At 49.2% G+C, this 16,380-nt stretch overlaps 2 protein-coding genes across 4 annotated transcripts; both read right to left on the bottom strand.

Annotated features, from left to right (window-relative positions):
- Positions 1-295: 295 nt before the first annotated feature.
- On the bottom strand, positions 296-2,130 carry PLD6 (phospholipase D family member 6). Its single transcript, XM_036392576.2, has 2 exons — positions 1,737-2,130; positions 296-1,595 (listed from the first exon to the last, which is right to left on the bottom strand). The coding sequence occupies exons 1-2, from the start codon at positions 2,128-2,130 to the stop codon at positions 1,357-1,359; spliced, it is 633 nt and encodes a 210-aa protein (XP_036248469.2). The 3' UTR covers positions 296-1,356.
- A 1,630-nt stretch (positions 2,131-3,760) lies between these two features.
- Positions 3,761-15,244, bottom strand: FLCN (folliculin). Of its 3 annotated transcripts, none has more exons than XM_036392670.2 (12): positions 15,129-15,244; positions 13,487-13,765; positions 12,204-12,350; positions 11,369-11,590; positions 10,597-10,757; positions 9,783-9,874; positions 8,885-9,075; positions 8,186-8,299; positions 7,670-7,793; positions 7,290-7,421; positions 5,923-6,028; positions 3,761-5,176 (listed from the first exon to the last, which is right to left on the bottom strand). In XM_036392670.2, the coding sequence occupies exons 2-12, from the start codon at positions 13,733-13,735 to the stop codon at positions 4,975-4,977; spliced, it is 1,740 nt and encodes a 579-aa protein (XP_036248563.1). In that variant the 5' UTR covers positions 13,736-13,765; positions 15,129-15,244; the 3' UTR covers positions 3,761-4,974. The 3 variants fall into 3 exon arrangements, with proteins under 3 accessions (XP_036248563.1, XP_036248562.1, XP_036248561.1); XM_036392669.2 differs by lacking the exon at positions 15,129-15,244 and adding an exon at positions 15,016-15,088; XM_036392668.2 differs by lacking the exon at positions 15,129-15,244 and adding an exon at positions 14,824-14,953.
- Positions 15,245-16,380: the final 1,136 nt, after the last annotated feature.

Raw genomic sequence — 16,380 nt, 5'->3', positions numbered from 1 at the left:
TTAAATATAATATTATTATATTTAATATAATAATTAATATTATTATATTAAAATGTATCATATAATATATTATAATATATTATACATTAGCAATAATATATTTACTAAGTAGTTTAAATCTAGTGCTGCTGAACGGGATTTATTGGAGAATGACCTTCCCTAGGTGCTTCCATACAGGTAACATAATTTTCTTTCCCCCAGGAAAGCTTTTTCAGAACCAATCTAAAATCTGGGGATGTCCATGGATCATAATAAGGATCTACAGGAATTGGAATGAAAAAGTCAGATGAGGCTGTTGATGTTTTCAGTGAAAATGGTTTATTTAACAGTGCCAATCACAGCACTACTGGAAACAAAAATGGCAACAGAATATAAAAACCTCTTTTCATTTTGAGAGATATTAAGGCACTTTCTATTCAGTATAAAACAATTCTTACATAGACACTATTTTAAGTTTGAAATTCTTAGGTTTTTACATCATCTTTGTTCCACACTGAGCTGTGGGGACAGAGATGTCACCTCCCTCCCCTTGCTGTCCCCAGGCTGGTGCTGCCAGCCGAGGGCACAGACCATGACAGGTGTCCCAACACCTGAAAGAACCGAGGGGGCTTTCCAGAGCCCACCTGAAGTGCTGACCCAACTCCAGCCGTGTCTGCTCTCCAGATAAACCCTGATCCCAAAGAACCATTTCTCTCATTTCCTTCCAGAGCTCCCTACGCTTCCTTGCTGAAAGAGAAGCTGTTTACATCTTTTACACCAGAGCTCTGCCAGCCTTTAACCAAAAGAAACATGTACACAATCAAAACTTAAAAATTGTTGCTATTTCCCACGAATTTCCTTTTACCAACTTTCAACAATTAATGCCAACAAGAAATGTAACCGAGGCACTTAATCTATAGAAACTCTTAACTCCGCTGTAGCCCTCTTATCTCTTCCTTCCTTTTCACTGTAGAGGAGCCCTTGGGCTACAATTCCATTTGGAATTGGCTACAATTCCATTCCATATCCCAAGTTGAAAAATGTTCCCTTTACCACTGAAAGACAAGCTCAGCACTGTAGGAACACACCTACTCTGCACCAGGGCACAGGAACAAGACTGCCCAAAGTTTTAATGCCTACGGATGCAGCTCTGTCACTGTCACCCTCACAACCAAACAGCTGTGTCATTCCCTCTAGCACGGGAATGACCCACAGCAAGGGATCTGTGGCATCTTAGGGCAGAGAACACTTCTCTGGAGATATTTACCAAAGTTACACCCAGATGGACAAAACAATGATGTCTATACATAATAATAATAATAATAAACTCTGTGGGTGTTGCCATGCTCCACTAGCCCTGTGAGGCAGCTCTATCATTTACTGCCTTTCAGAAAAAAACCTGTAATTGGCAGGATTGTACTCTTCCCAAATCCTTTCAAACTCCTCCTGGAAAGCCTTCACGTACTCGGCGTCCTCCACCACCAGCACATTCTCGCGGTTGCTCTGGATGGCCTGGGTGGTCCAGTTGAGGGAGCCTGTGATGAGCATCCTGCGGTCCACGATGGCGAACTTGTGGTGCATGTAGCCGCTGTGCTGGTCGTGGCGCACCTGGATCCCTGCAGAGACACAGACACAGACACACAGACAGACACACAGACACACACAGGGCCTGTCAGACACAGCTCGGGGCTCACCGGGCCCGCAGTGGGGCAGGGCCGGCCCCGGAGCGGGGCTCGCCCCGGTCCCGCCGCGCTCACCCGCGTGGCGCAGGCGGCCGATCTGGGAGCCGTGCAGCCCCATGTACTGCGCGTCCGTCACCAGGCGGACGCGGACGCCGCGGCGGTGCAGGAGATGCACGGCTCGGGCGAGCTGCGGGCAGGAGAAGGAGAAGAGGCAGAGGTCGAGCGAGCGGCGGGCGGAGAGGAGGCGGCGCACCAAGCGGCTCAGGGCGGTGTCGCCGCTGGGCAGCGGGCACGGACAGGGCCGGGCGGGCGCCCCGGGCTCGGCCGCCTCGGCCAGCAGCGCCTCGATGCAGCAGGGCCGCGAGGGGAAGAACAGCACCTCCCGCACGGGCCGGGCCCGCCGCCAGGCCGCCACCGCCAGCGCCACCGCGGTCACCGCCGCCGCCGCCAGCGCCCCCGCCGCCCTCATGGCCCGGCCCGGCCCGGCCCGGCCCGCGCAGCCGCGGCGGAGGCGGGAGCGGCCCGCGGGGAGGAGCGGCCGCCACACGGGGCTGGGCCGGGCTCCCAAATCCCGGCAGCAGCGACCCTGCCCCGGGCCCCGGACCCTTCCCCGAACACCGACCCTTCCCCAGGTACCGGAACCCTGACAGCGAACCCGTCACCGCACCCCGAGCCCGTGCAGCGGATGCTGCCAACACGCAGCACATCCTCACATCCTTTAACCACGGAATGGTTTGGGTGGAAGGGATCTCAGAGATATCCAGTTCCAAGCCCGTGCCATGGGCAGCGACACCTTCGGCTATTCCTTCCCAATATCCCGTCCAACCCCGCCCTCTGGCAGTGGGAAGCCATTCCCTGTGTCCTGTCCCTCCAGGCCCCCATCCAAAGTCCCTCTCCAGCTCTCCTGGAGCCCCTTTAGGCTCTGGAAGGGACTCTGAGGCCTCCCTGGGTGTTTTCCAGGTGAACACCCCCAGCTGTCCCAGCCTGTCCCAGAGCAGAGGGGCTTTAATCCTTGGAGCATCTTTGTGGCCTCCTCTGGACTCGCTGCAGTAGCTCCACACCCTTGTGATGTCGTGAAGCCCAGAGCTGGAGGCAGCTCTGCAGGTGGAGTCTCATGAGGGTGGAATAGAGGGGGACCATCAGCTGCTGGACCCTGCCCGGCAGAGGGGACAGGGGTGGCAGAACTGGTACCAGAAGGGTTTGTCTGTAACTGCAGGCAGCAGTGACCCAGCACTGGCTCCATCACACGGCAGCTGCAGCACTCACCGCTCCCACCTCGCTCCCAGCTACACGCGGTTCAGCCAGGCAGAAATCACAGTGGAATAAAGAATTATCCTGCCTCGATCAGTTTGTCTCTGAGGCGTATCGTTTGGAGGGAAGGAGGGTGCTGAAAGATGTCTGCAGACATGATTTTTTTGTTAATTAAGTTGTGCACATTCCAGCTCTCACTGACGGCAAAGGGAGCACCCGCGGCCTCACCTGCGAGCTGCAGGAACCTGCCCAGGCAATCGTTTGGTAATCCCACGTACAGATGTGTTCTGGCAGGCAAGCACAGCTGGGTGTAGCTTCACTGACTTGGCAGCTCTTCCCCCTTCTTTCCTGTGGGCATTTTTAGTGGTTTCCTTGCCCTGGCTCAAAACCGAGTCTGCTTGTCCGTGACAGCCCATCAGGTCAGGATGGAAAGGGATCAACGTCCTGCACAACTCACCAGGAGCAAGGGAGAAGCAGCAGCCTCGGGCTCGACCTTGTGACCAACCCTTTTACTGTTTTGGAAGGAAGCACTAGGTTAGGTTTTGATGCTGGATTTCTTGGGAGAGCTGTTTTTTTAAAAGACAAATCCAGTTCAGCAATCAAGAAGGTCTCAATGTCAAATGATGTCTCAGCTGCTCTGTTACACAGCTCTGGACTGGACCAGAATAATTTTAAAATAAAGATTACTAGGTCAGTCTACAAGAAACTAATACAAAAATAAGAGGAAAAGATCAGTATTAAATTCTCTACATTAGATCTAGGCTAAGGATGTAGGACTTTTGTGGATCAGCTGCTGCTTTCCCCCACCACAATACAAACACACACTGAAAATAAACACAAAACCAGGCTTTCTTCATTTTACAAAAATAGCTCTTATGAGATTTAATGCCTGTCTCCATTTTACAGATGTTCCAGACAAAAATCAACCTCCATATTTTATATATAAGAACAGAATTTGTGACAAGCTGGAACATCCTCTCTGAGCTTGAATGAGTGTAGAAGGTCACCTGGATAAAACCTGCCTTTAGCTTGTTCAAAACATCTGTGGTAATGTCAAGTGTTCCCAATAATGATCCAGAAAAACAAAAAGAAAAGACATAAACCCCAGACTTCACAACAGAAACAGAGATTCCTTACAGAACAGCTAAGGAATATCTGGTTAGGTAATTAAAAAATGCACCAATGTTTTCAGGAACTATTAAGCAAAAATGGCTACTATAGAGTTATATAAGGGAGCACCTACAGGTTGAATCTCTTCTGCTTTATTAGGAAGCTAAAAAAGACAGAAGAGAACCTTATCCTGGCAAGGTTATCTTCATTACCTGGAAGTTCTGCAACCACAGGCAAATCAAGGCAAGTGTTTTCCCCTCTGAGAGGCAAGCAGGCTGCATTTTGAGACTTCTTATTTTACAATTTGCCCTCCCAGACAAGATTTCCAAAGCAAATGCTAAAACCGTCTCAAGTTAAGATTATAAATAAATAAAGAGGAGTGACAGGACTCCCATGGGATATCCTGACTTATGCTACAGCAGAAAATAGTCTCTTAAATCTGAGCACAAAGTGGTTTGAAATAATTTACATGTGATCCATACCCTGTGACGTGCCTCTTATTTTTGGTTCTTGTTCTCTCAGGCATTGAGGAGATTTATGTGGGATTTCAGTGAGATTACCCATATGCACTCCCAGGAGTTCTGGATGTTGTCACAGGCCTGCCAAGCAACCTAAAGGTGAGGCCTGCTGCCACACCATGATGCTTAATGAGGACAGGATGGGATTTTAATTAATTTAGCTGATTCTTTGAGCATTGCTGTGTTTTAGTCTTGAGTGTGCACGTCTAGATTGAGAGCTGAGTTCCTGGGGAGACAGCAGCACTGTGGATTAGCACTTATTAGTCCAGTCTCACAGCAAGTAGAAAAGACTCAAGTCACTCTTCAAGTTGGTTTGAGGACCAGGAGAATAGTGATGAAGCCTCACTATCCACCTAAAGCACAAGCTGCAGGCTCAGCAGAGGTAACCAGGGGTCCCTGCCCTTCTCTGAAGGCAGCAGGGGAGTTGGGCACCTTTAATTCCGGCACTCTGAGGACGTCGGGCTGCGAACTGTTGACATCAGGTGGGACTTGTAGGTCTTGCTCAGGCCGGTCATCCAGAACTTGAGAAGTTTGACATTGTCCTCCTCTGCAGCTCCCAGAATGCTCAGCAGTTTTTGGGTATCCTCCTTGGGTCTGCTGTCCACTTTAGTGAACTTAAAGAGGACTTTCACTTTACTGCAGGAACAAGAGATTCCTGTCATTATCAAATGGACTCACATGCCATCAAACAGGGAACAAAGAGGAGCTGGAGCTTCTCCTGGCACCTACTGCAACTAAATGTTAATAAAAACTTCAAACCAGTGTTTCATTGAAACTATTCTCATGCTTTGATAGAGAAGGGTGATTATTTAAGGAGATGACTCATTTTCAGTAATAACGGGCATATTTCTAGTTTGGTTTTTTCATTCTAGCAGAAAGCAGAACAATTAATTGTGACAACTGGGAGACACATCCAGCGCCCTTCTGCCTTCAGGTAAATTCACAAAGTCATGATGTTCCATGAATTATTCACATGACTGACTGGTCTTCCTTTACAGCTACCTGCACCTCTGAAATGCAGAGCCTGAAGGCAGAACCCAGGCATGTGTTTGGGTGTCAGCTGTGCTGGGCCATGGCCACACTGACAGGCACAGAGGGATCTGCAGGTTTAATCCTCCTAACCTGGGTGAGGCAGGCAGGTGTTGTCATGCAGGTAACCTACAGATGTGTGAACTGAAGCATAAAGGTCAAGAACTGCTGAAAGCCAAAAAGAGAGTTAGGACTAGAGTAGGAAATTCTTGACTCCTGACTTAATTTGTTCCTGTAAATCCAACTGAACTGCAGCAGAAGTCACCTGACTGAAGTGTGTCCTGCACTCTGCTGTTGCTGCTCCAGGAGCAGTGCCAAAGCTGCTCCTCTGAAAGCAAGGGAGCTGTACTTACTTCATCCACTCCTCCTTCAGGCAAACAAGGCACTGATCCACAACATCCACAGAGAGGTTCTGGTTGGTCAGGGCAGCTTCGATCTTGTTCAAGATTGTTGGGCCAACTGCAGGATCAGAAAAAGGGGGAAGGGTGAGAAAGAGGACACACAAGCTAAAGGTTACTGCTTACACCTTTATGACTAATAATTGTTAACTATATCCCCCAGTAGCCTGCTGGGATTTCATTTCCATGGAAGAGCAGCTAAAGGTCATCTTATTAGAAAAACATCTGAGCTAAGAAGCAACATGGAGTTTAGTGAAGGACCCTGGGACATCCAAACAGGTTCAGGGGTCTTTGTTTTTTCTTCAGACCCACTTTTAAACTCCTGCTTAGCCTTGGTTGTGCCTTTATCAAAAGATCATTAAAAACACAAGGTTATGAAAAGACCTTCATGCTCCTTTGTACAATATACAAACATACATATAAAAATATAAACCCTCAACTTATACTTGATTCAATGTTCTTGTTAAGGGCAGTTCCAGGATGCCTAGTGAAAAAATAAACCAGCAACTAACCCAAGGCATTCCTGGACCACTTTTTGGAATCCCTAGGAGACTTTTTTCCCAGCAGTCCATGGCCTAGTAAGTTTGATGCTGTGGTGGAGAAAAGACCTTGCAGTGACTATTTTTGTGCAGAAGTTTCTGGACATGCCACTGACTGGATGGAAAATAAACTGGTGTATTTATACATGTGGGATCAACAACAGGAAGAGCACTGTGCAGAGAGCAGCAAGTCTCTGCTTTGCATCTCTGTCTTCAGGGACCAAGAGGAAGGATGAGCCATGTGCTGTGTCTTTTGAGACACTCAGTGAGGCAAATTCATCTAAATTAAGACTTCCCAGAAAAGACAAGACTGATGGACCTGACTCAAATCACCTCTAGGTGCAAGGGTTCAACTGCTGGAAGGAAGTAGGTAAAATTAAATAGAAAAGTCAGGGTATTTCTCTATCAGTGATATTTGACTACCAAGTGGTACATGGAAAATCAGTGATGTCATGGTCCTTACAAGTTAGTCTTACTCAAAATAAACACACAAGTATCTCAGGATTGAAAGTGTTCACTGTGGGTTACAGAATTTCCCTACAATTTTTCTTATACCTATGTTACAGAATTCATTTCTCATTTATGAAAATTAACAGGCAAAATGCTGATCTGGTAGAGCAAATCTTTTATAACTGAACAAACTGTGGTGAACCTCACCTCAAGCAGCTAAACCCCAGCTGAATACTGACCTGACTTCTACCCAAACCTCCTTCAGGGCCAGTTAAAGATCAAGATGCTCTTTTAATCTCAGTGACAGAGGCTCTTTCTGCTTCCATCACCCACCTCGATCTGCTGCCACGGGGCTCCCACTGGTGACAAGGAACTCGTACTTGTTGAGGGACTGCTCATCATCAAACAGGGTTGGGTAGAGGCTGGAGCGGGTGGCAGCACGGACTTCCACGAGGACTGCAAACTCTGCAGCAACAAGAGCCCAAAAGAGCATGAGCTGTGCTAGCCCAGATTCTAAAACACAGCTACAGACCCTGCTTGGCCTAGAGAAGGTGTCACATCTTTCAGTCACTGAGCAGGCAAAGACATGGGGAAACCAAAACGAAGTGGTTCAGGCTTTATTTCATGCAGCCAATACTTATTAAAAAAAAAAAAAAAAGTAGTGTTCTTTAACATGACTAGGGAGAGGAGAGGGTTCTGCAAGAGGTTCTTACCAGATGCCAGGATGTGGGGAGGGATCTGGACGTGTGGGCTCAGGCCCAGGAAGTTGCAGCGATAGGCCTCCTCATACTGCTCGCTGTAGGGGATGATGCGCACACACCCGATGGGCAGCATCGTCTGCGGGGGGAACCAGCCAAGAGAAACTCTGGAATTCAACAACCAACTACAATTCCCTCCCTGACCCCCAGGGCTAAACCTGGAGCTCAGCTTCCAGGCTAAGACATGGAGCACTGCTTAGGCAGATGCTCCTCATCTGGGCAATCAAAGCAACCCATTCAGCTTGAGAGCCCCTGCAGTTGCTGAGGACAAGCAAGATATCCAGAGGTTGAGGGGATTCTGTTTTGTGCATGTTTTTTGGGGTTTTTTTTGGTTGCTGTTTTTTCAAAACCACATAATTTAGAACACACTCTACACAAGATCACATGTTGGGGCAGATCATTATAAAGGCTGGAGTACTAAAGAAATACATTTAAAATATGCAGCCAAGAAACAAAGGAAAAGGTTTCTACCCGTAGGACATCAAAGGCAGACTGGACAAGATCCATATCCTGAGCTTTCCAGATGACCTGGTTCCCCATCAGAACATGCCAAGCCAGCATTCGGAATGCTGATGCCCCAAGAACCTGGGGAAAAAAAAACCCAAACCATTCTGCACTGGTTATAAACATGAGTGGAATGTCAAGTTTGCCCTGTTAAAAACATGAGTGACAGGCAGGAAAATGGCTAGACCTGAACAGCAGGAATGGACATGGAAATTTAGCACATGAACCTTGGACACATGAACCTTCCCCCTCAGCCAGGTCACAGGAAGCACAGGAGAAAAGTAAGAACCATACAGAGTAATTTTTTTCTATTTGTAAATTATTTTTCCCTCTGAAACACTTTTTTAAAAAGCAAATATTACTTGGCTTTGCAGGAGCTGCAGAACCTCTGTATTAAATTACTGTCACCGCTCTTGGGAAGAAGAAAAGTGCAGAGTTTGAGAGAAATCATCTGACCCCACCCCACATGACTGATGATCACCAGAGGCCCACGTGAGGAAGGGAGCGTGCCCAGAGATGCAATTCACATCATGTTCCTGGCTGGGCAGGCACTGTGCTGAACCACAGCACCAGGGAATGTGCAGATTGCAGGAAATAAACGTATCTTTAAAAAAAAATAAACGTTATCAGGAGAAAAGAGCTTGTGAACTCTGCAGCCTTTGTTACCTGTCTCATGTGCCTGAGAGAGCGGAACACAGACAACCTTCTGTGAGCCACGTTCCAGCTGTTGCAATCTGGCACCAGAGAGGTTTCAGGGGAGCTTTTGGACAGCTCCTGCCCTTCCACAACATCTGGCTGGGAAGAAGGCTTCTCTTCTTCCTCAGAACCGTCCCAGCCTTCTGACTCTTCTTTCAGATCTAAAAAAAAAAAAAACAGAGGGGAAGATTGGTCATAAAAATTGCTCCTCTCTAGGAATGGAAAGTGGAAAGTGCTCACATGCTGCAGCCATGTGATTTTGGGTGTATGTGGGAAGAGAGAGCTCAGAACACAGTAACTGAAAGTACTGGCAGCAGCACAGACACACTTAAGTGTTAATTCAGATAAAAAATAACTACTCAAGGGTCAAGAAGGAATTTTCATTTTCTACAGAACTGAAGTCACATTTTTTGATTAGTTATGTTCTCTATTCTTATTTTAAAGGTTATGGACAAAGCTTTTCTAGATTCTAGTCTACATGGTTAATAAAATAGTTCAACACAGGGAAAAAAACCCAAATAAACTTTACTTTTAGAAAGTTTGTAGAAAAAGAAGCAAGAAATCCATATGTTGTGACTGCACATCCTTCTGGCTGTAAAGATTCACTGGGAGGGCCAGCCCAGCCACAGAGAACAATAATCTTGATGATGCAACTCTGCTGCTCAAGTGACAAACACCACATGCAGAGAGCCTTTGAGGTGCCTGGATTTCACATTCCTGTCAGAGCCATCTCCAGATGGGAGAGACTACCAGGACGGTGAAGCTGATGAGCAATGGCTGTGCTTAAGATGCTGATCAAAGGATTCAGTGTTTCATCATTCAAAGCATTCTCAGAAGGTTTTTGCAGCTCTGGAAACCTCTGTCTCACCTGCAAGTTTTTCCATCTGAACGAGGGTGTCTTCTGTGGGTGCTCCCTCCAGAAGCTTCTCGGTAAGCCGGCTACCACAAGCCTTCAGCAGCCTGGAGACATTGAAAGGAAGAGAAGCAGAGTCATGCAGCTTGCCAGGTGCAACAATCCAGTAAGAAACTTGATGTCATGATGTCAAACAAAACAGCCAAGCACTGACCACTTTGTGCTACCTTCCAGCTCATCCCTGTGCTTTCCTCAGTGTGGGACTATCAGCCCATCTTACAATCCCTGCCACACAAAGTCACCCAGACCCCAGCATTCTGAATTTCTTTGTGCAGCATGCTTATCCCCCACCCAAATCACATGCCAGTGTTGCAACCCTCCCTGTGGCATCTTTCCAGGGAAGTTTATTGAGCCAGTCAGGCATTGGAGCAACTGGACTCTCCCAGAGCCCCATGGCTGCATCTCCCACGCTGCTGATCCAGCACAGGGGCACTGCCAGGTGAACCACCATGGTCTGTCACCTGTGAATTCCAGCTGCAACACACTGGGGGCAGGAGCATCTTTTATTCCTTCCTTCCACACTGCAAAACCTTTCCATCTGCATAGCCATGGCTTCCATTAGTATTACCTCACAGTAAAAAGACATTTTTTTGTCCTAAAGACATCAGTGTTGGCTCCTTCCAATTCAGATGCTACTTAGCAAAGTCTGAGTATTACCTCAAAAAAAAAAAAAAAACAAACACCCAAACACTCAAATCCCATTCCCACTGTTTCAGGCAGTATCCTCCTGAGGAGGGAGCTGCCCAGGCTGAGCCCAGCAGTGCATTACCAAGCGAAGGAGGTGTGCAGGCAGGCCCAGAGGTTCTCGTCGTTGGTCAGGGAGGTCAGGGAGCGCGCGGCGTTGCCGTTGCGCTGGTGCAGGAAGGGGGTGAAGGCCGTGTTCATGCGCTGGGCACGCTGGGGGCACCCAAACTGCTCTGCTTCAAACACCTGCACACACAGCAGGAACAGCTCACACACTCAAAGAGGTTCAGTGTTTGCAAAACTCAGGCAAAAAAAACCCCAAAAATAGCAAGTGAAAAGGGTGTGTCACACACGCTCGTCCAGTCATGGGCAAACAGAGAGAAAGAAGGGACATCTTATTCTTAGATGGACTGAAACTATCATTAAGTAACACTTGTGCTCCAAAATCATTGTCCTTCCCAGATTTACTTAATTACATTTGTAACAAAGCTGCTGTCTACAAGGCCTGTGAAAAGCACTGAGTGTTTCAACTTCCTGTTGCTTCTCTCCTACATCCCCAGACACTGAATCCTGGAATGGTTTGGGTTGGGAAGATCAACTTGTTCCAAACTCCCTGCCACAGGCACCTGCCACCTTCCATGAGATCAGGATGCTCCAAGCCCTGTCCAACCTGGCCATGAACACTTCCAGGGATGGGCATAAACATCCCTGGAGCCTTGTGTCAATCTTCATGACCTCCCTGAGCCTTGTGTCAATCTTCATGACCACCCTGTCATGAGCTGGATCAGCTTTTTTACTCAGCTGTCAATCAGGGATCATGATGCTGCACTGACACTGAGTCACAGGGACTGACCCACCTTCAGTGCTTTGCCCTGGAGCTCATCAATGATGCCTCTGATTTTTCCCAGCAAGAAAGGCCAGGAGTTGATGAGGTAAATCCGGTCCATCATGATGGTGATGATGCTGTACCAGCGCTGGAAACCTCGGGCCAGGCTGTCTTTGATAAAGAAGGTGTGGCTGAACACAAAACCATGCTGCTCATCTCCAAAAAAAATAGGGCCTTCACGTCCTGGGCAGACCTGAAGGGAAGGGACACACACCAAAGTTATTAAACACATCACAGAGTAACCAACTAAACAGCTCCCTGCACTTTGACACCCACTTGGTGAATAAATGAAGCCTTTTTACAATACTATCCCAAAAGTGTGGTCAAAGCCTTCCAGAGATATTCTACAAACACTCCAAATCCTTTAATTTAACTGTATTTTAAGAATTCAGCCCCATTCAACTACAATACTGAGTATCCAGAAGGAATTTTGCTGATCCTGACACACAAATGTTCATTAATCTGTGAGGTTTTTCCTTCATGTCTATTAGAGGATGAATATTAATGGTCTATAAAGGGTACTCAACACCACATTCAGAGGTTTTTACAAAAAACAAGTTATCTTACAATGACAAATAATAAGCACAAGGAAAAAAGCAAGGAGGGCATATTTTTAGCCTCACAAGGTGAGAAGGAACTCTTGAGGTCATCAAACATCAAGCTAAAAAATACCACCAATCCTGCAATAAACAGACTTCTGTGTCTTTCCCCCTGGCTCCCTCCATGTTTCAGTCTGCACAGAGCAGGCAGGAGCAGCAATGGAACATCTTGGGTTTGAAGCATTTCCTGTGCCCCGAGGCAGGTACCTCACAGCTGAGGCTGCGCACGCAGGCCTGGCGCACGATGCTGAACAGCTGGGGGTGGTTTGGGTGCTGGTGGCTGACGTACTTGATGGAGGTCTCCTTGTCGTGGCTGACATACCCTGGGTGTCCTCCTGCAAGAGAGCGGCAGCCCTGAAGGCAGAAAAGCAAATCCAGCCATAAATGAGCGTGCAGGTACCTCGGGTTTCCAAAGAGCTCTGACTGTTCCCTCCAAAACACCATAAAATGTTATTTACACACACGGACAGGAACACAAAGACTCAGAAGACAAGGAAGGTGAGTCAGGGTCAGGATTTGAACTCAGCTCCTCACACAAAACTCTGATATACTTTCTCTGATCTTATGCTCATTTTCCACTATTTAATTCCACTGTGAACTTGGTGCTGGTAAAGTTCAGTTACAGCAGCTGTGAAACCAACTGGCCAAGCAAAACTGGCCACAACTGAAGGGAAAGTAAATAACAGATATATCAGAGGAAGTACTGATAAGAAGAATGAGAATCATAGAATGGTTTGGGTTGGAAGGGACCTTAAAGATCACCTCATTCCACCCCCGGCCATGGGCAGTGACAACTTCCACTACCCCAGGTGGCTCCAAGCCCCATCCAACCTGGCCTTGGACACTTCTAGGGATGGGGCAGCCACAGCTTCTCTGTGCCAGGGCCTCACCACGCTGACAGGGAACAATTTCTTTAGTATATCTAACCTAAATTTCCTCTCTTTCAGTTTCAACACACTACTCCTTGTCCTGTCACTGCAGTTCCCAATGAAGAGTCCCCCCCTGGATTCCCTGCAGGCCCCTTCAGACACTGGAAGGTTGCTGTACAATCTTCTCTTCTCCAGGCTGAACAGCCCTGAATGACTAAGAATATGTATTTTTCCTATTGTTTTAATTGTGTTTGCATTTTTTTTTTGCTTCCTAACCAATACTGCTCTTAAAATTACTATTAATAAACTATCTGACCTAATCTAACAAAGGATGAGGAAAGCATTTCAAAGACAAGAGAATCACAGATCACAGAGTTCAAAGAGACCTCAAGGTCCTGTCAAGGTGTATGTGTTCAACACCTCCTTCATCCTCTTGTCATGGATCATTAGGATTAGAGTTACGGCTAGCTTGCAGTTTATGAGGACTTGGAGACCTTCTGGCACTGACACATACAAAAACCAGTGCTGTTCAAATTTTTATTTGTCTCTAAACAACTCAATTTACATCAGAGAATCCCAGAGCCCTTTAGCCAAGCCAAGGACACCGATTTCCCCACTTGCCTCACACATGTCAGATTTCTTTGGCCCTGGGCTGCTGGAGTCGGCGCTGGCGCCTTCGGCCGGGCTGTGCGAGCGGATCCTGCTGCTCATCTGAATCCCCCCTTCCTCCTCCTCGGCCTGCTCGTTCTGCCCGGAGATGTCCCCGCTGCCGGCGCCCTGCGGGAGCGGCGAGTGCAGCACCTCGGTGCAGAACAGGGTGCGAGGGCCGTGCAGCTCACAGAAATGGCACAGGGCCACGATGGCGTTCATAGTGAGGGCTCAGCGCAGCCGCCAGGCCTCCTGCAGCAGGGACAGAGACACGGTCAGCACAGGGAGACCACGGGATCTCACTGCTGCCAGTGCGGCTCTGCATCACACCACGAGCAGCTGGACTTAAGCTCAGCCTGAGACTGAGACCATCGAGTCCAACCTGTGACCAATCCCCACCCTGTCACCCAGACCAGAGCACTCAGTGCCATGTCCAGTCTTTCCTTAAACACCTCCAGGGATGGTGACTGCAACACCTCCCTGGGAATTCCACTGATCCAGGACCAATCTTCTGTTTGCTGATGGGATGGCCTTGAACAACCCAGCCTGCCATGCCCAGATGCTGGACACTGATCCAGGACACCTCAGGCCCCACGGGGGGAATGGGGCTGGACCAATCCCTCATGCCCAGATACCTCCAGTATCACAGGAACAGGTTCAGGGAATCTCAGAATGGTTTGGGTTGGAAGCAACCTTGAAAATCATCCAATACAACCCCCTGCCACTGACAGGGACACCTTCCACCAGACCAGGTTGCTTCAAGCCCCATCCAGCCTGGAGCTGGACACTTCCAGGGATCCAGGGGCAGCCACAGCTTCTCTGGACAACCTGTGCTAGGGCCCCACCACCCTCACAGGCCAAATTTCTTCCCAACATCCTATCTAACCCTGCTGTCAATTTGAAGCTGTTCCCCCCCTCTCCTGTCACTCCAGACCCCTGTAGATATCCTTTAACATCTTTCCTGTAAGTTCTATTTAAGTACTAGAAGGCCACAATTAGGTCACCCCGAAGCCTTCTCCTTTCTAGATGAACAATCCCAATTATTCCAGCCTTTCCTCAAAGGACAGGTTCTCTTCCCCCCGATCAGCTTGGTGGCCTCCTCTGGATCAAGGCTGAGCTCGCAAAGAGCAGCCCCCCGTGCCCGGAGCCTCAGGCCGGAACGGGCCGGCCCTGCTGAGCGCCCACGGACCCGAACGCCTCAGGCCCTGCCGGACCCGGGCCGGCCTGTCCCGCCGGGTCCAGTGTCCGGTTCCCCGTGCCCCGTCACCCCCGGCCCGGCCCCGGTTCCCGTGCCCGGAGCCCCTGCTCACCGCGGCTCCCCCGGCCCGTCCCGTGTCCGCGGGCGCCTGACACCAACTGACCCACAGGCCGTACCACCCCCACCGCCAGCTGGGGGGGGACAGGCATAGACAGCTCCCTGCCCGCGCGCCCGCCGCCGCTGCGGAGAAGGGAGAAAATGGAGAACAACGCAAAAAAGAGAGAGATGAGAAACCCGTTCGTACCGCGGGACTGAGCTGGCCGTCCCGCCGCTCTCCCGGGGAGCCACCACCCCCCGGTTGCCGCAGTGGCTCGGCCCAGGGCCGCCCTGTCCACAGGGGCCGGGCGGAGCCATTACCTCAAAGGAGGTGGGGTGTGAGGAGGTCTGGAAGACGCATCCTCCCCTCCCGCGCTACACCTGCCCAGCTGTCACATCGCAGAGCGGAGCAGAGGTCTCCGATCACGGGGGACACGAGAAGGGACGAGCGACAGCCAGCGACCCGCATGTGCCACACGGGGAGCGGGCCGCGCTCCCCCGCGGGGTGGTACGGACCGTGCTGTGGGTCACGTGATCCGCGGGCTCTGGGAGGGGAGCCGGGGTGGCCGCGGGCGGAGCCCCCGAAGGAACCGGGACCGGAACGGGGCTCGGGGTCGGGTCCGGGACAGGGACCGGGACGGGGTTGCAGTATGCCGCGTTAACGAGCTTCGCCATCAGCTGCCGCAGAGCCCCTTCCCGGGACTTGCCCTGGCCTCAGGGCGGTGCCGTGTTCCCCGCAGGCTCGGCGCGATTTCTTCATCGGAGACTCAGCACCCACCGTCTGTGTTAATTCCTTAAAGTGCTTAGAATGTAAGATTATGGCAGATGAAGGTTTCGAAATATTGTCGTTTAACGATTTATAAAGCGGCTCCGTGGAAGTGTTTGCGCACGTACAGCCCGGGAAGGGCAGGGGAGCAAACGCCCAAGTTAAACCTGTTCAGGCTCTTCATTTCCATTAAACTACTCCTGTTTCTCTTCAGGGTATCAAGTTTAAGTATTAAAGGATTATTTACCTCCAAGAATCTATGACGGAAAGCTAAACCAAGATCCACATGAACTGTTAGGCTTCAAAATAATAAAGTACCAGATTCCTCCCTGCTCCTTGGAGTTGCCCCTTAAAGAGCTTTAAATACCTGAATCTGAACAAAAGTAGTAAGTTTTCAAGTAGATAACAGCATAGATTATTCAACTGAGTAAAATTTGTACTTTAATCCCAAGAAAGAGCAGCTATTGGTGATACCACTACAAGACACACCTCTGGATCCAAGCACAGCCACACATGGACTAATAATTATGTCTCTGATTAAAACAATAGGCAGATGATCAGCAAGATGGATTATTACAGAAACACCGAGCTCAGGGATTCAGACATGAATCCCAGAATGGTTTGGGTTTGAAGGACCTTATGGACCACCCCATTCCCAGCCCCTGCTGTGGGCAGGGACATCTTCACTGGACCAGGTTGCTCAGAGTAAAAGTGTTCCATCCAAAATCCCAAAGCCTATCTCAGACAAGAACCTGCAGCAGCACTTCCCAAGAAAGACACTCAAGAAAGATTATTTCTACTTGGAGT

Source organism: Molothrus ater, chromosome 16 (assembly GCF_012460135.2).
Source record: "Molothrus ater isolate BHLD 08-10-18 breed brown headed cowbird chromosome 16, BPBGC_Mater_1.1, whole genome shotgun sequence".
NCBI lineage: Eukaryota > Metazoa > Chordata > Aves > Passeriformes > Icteridae > Molothrus > Molothrus ater.
The sequence above is the reverse complement of the archived record's forward strand: the minus strand, read 5'-3'. Positions and strand labels throughout refer to the sequence as shown.